General features: G+C 54.4%; 1 protein-coding gene across 1 annotated transcript; it reads right to left on the reverse strand.

Annotated features, from left to right (window-relative positions):
- Positions 1-23: 23 nt before the first annotated feature.
- Positions 24-525, reverse strand: LOC123179691 (oligopeptide transporter 7; the record flags this gene model as incomplete). Its single annotated transcript, XM_044591581.1, is given in 1 exon segment — positions 24-525. A coding segment is annotated over 1 exon segment (455 nt), but the record flags the coding sequence as incomplete, so codon positions are not given.
- Positions 526-531: the final 6 nt, after the last annotated feature.

Here is a 531-nt window from a genome sequence, read left to right on the forward strand (position 1 = left end):
GCAACAAACTGACAAAATTTTACCTTCCGTGGAACAAGAGAACATGAACGATCGTCGCAGTAAGCGATGCGAAGCTGACACCGTATGTGATTGCCAATAGAGTGCTGAGATATAGTGGCCCATTTCTCTCGTAGGCCTCCGTGTCGAAATGGAAATGGTCGTCCACGATGGCTGAGATGTTGTACTTCTGCCCGGTCGAGGTGAAGAGATCGGCAGAGAAGATAGAGAAGGTCCGTGCCTTGTAGAAGTTAAACCAGTACCCGATAGGGGTGATTACGTACATGATGATGAAGAAGCCTGCGGCGACATTCACGGTAGCGAACCAGGGGCTGACGAGAGGGCTCCCAAGGTAGGAGGAGATGGACGCCCAGTCGAGGCCGATCGCGCCAATGCCGAGCCCGTGGAGGCCTGAGCCGAGCTGATGTGCAAGCACGGAGTGGGGGAAGACCCAGCAGATCCAGGAGAGGGAGGTGAGCATCTGGAAAAGATAGCCCGGGAAGACATAGTACGCGAAGCTGCAGACGAATGCCA

This window comes from Triticum aestivum, unplaced genomic scaffold, assembly GCF_018294505.1.
Source record: "Triticum aestivum cultivar Chinese Spring unplaced genomic scaffold, IWGSC CS RefSeq v2.1 scaffold242918, whole genome shotgun sequence".
In the NCBI taxonomy this organism is placed as follows: Eukaryota; Viridiplantae; Streptophyta; class Magnoliopsida; order Poales; family Poaceae; genus Triticum; species Triticum aestivum.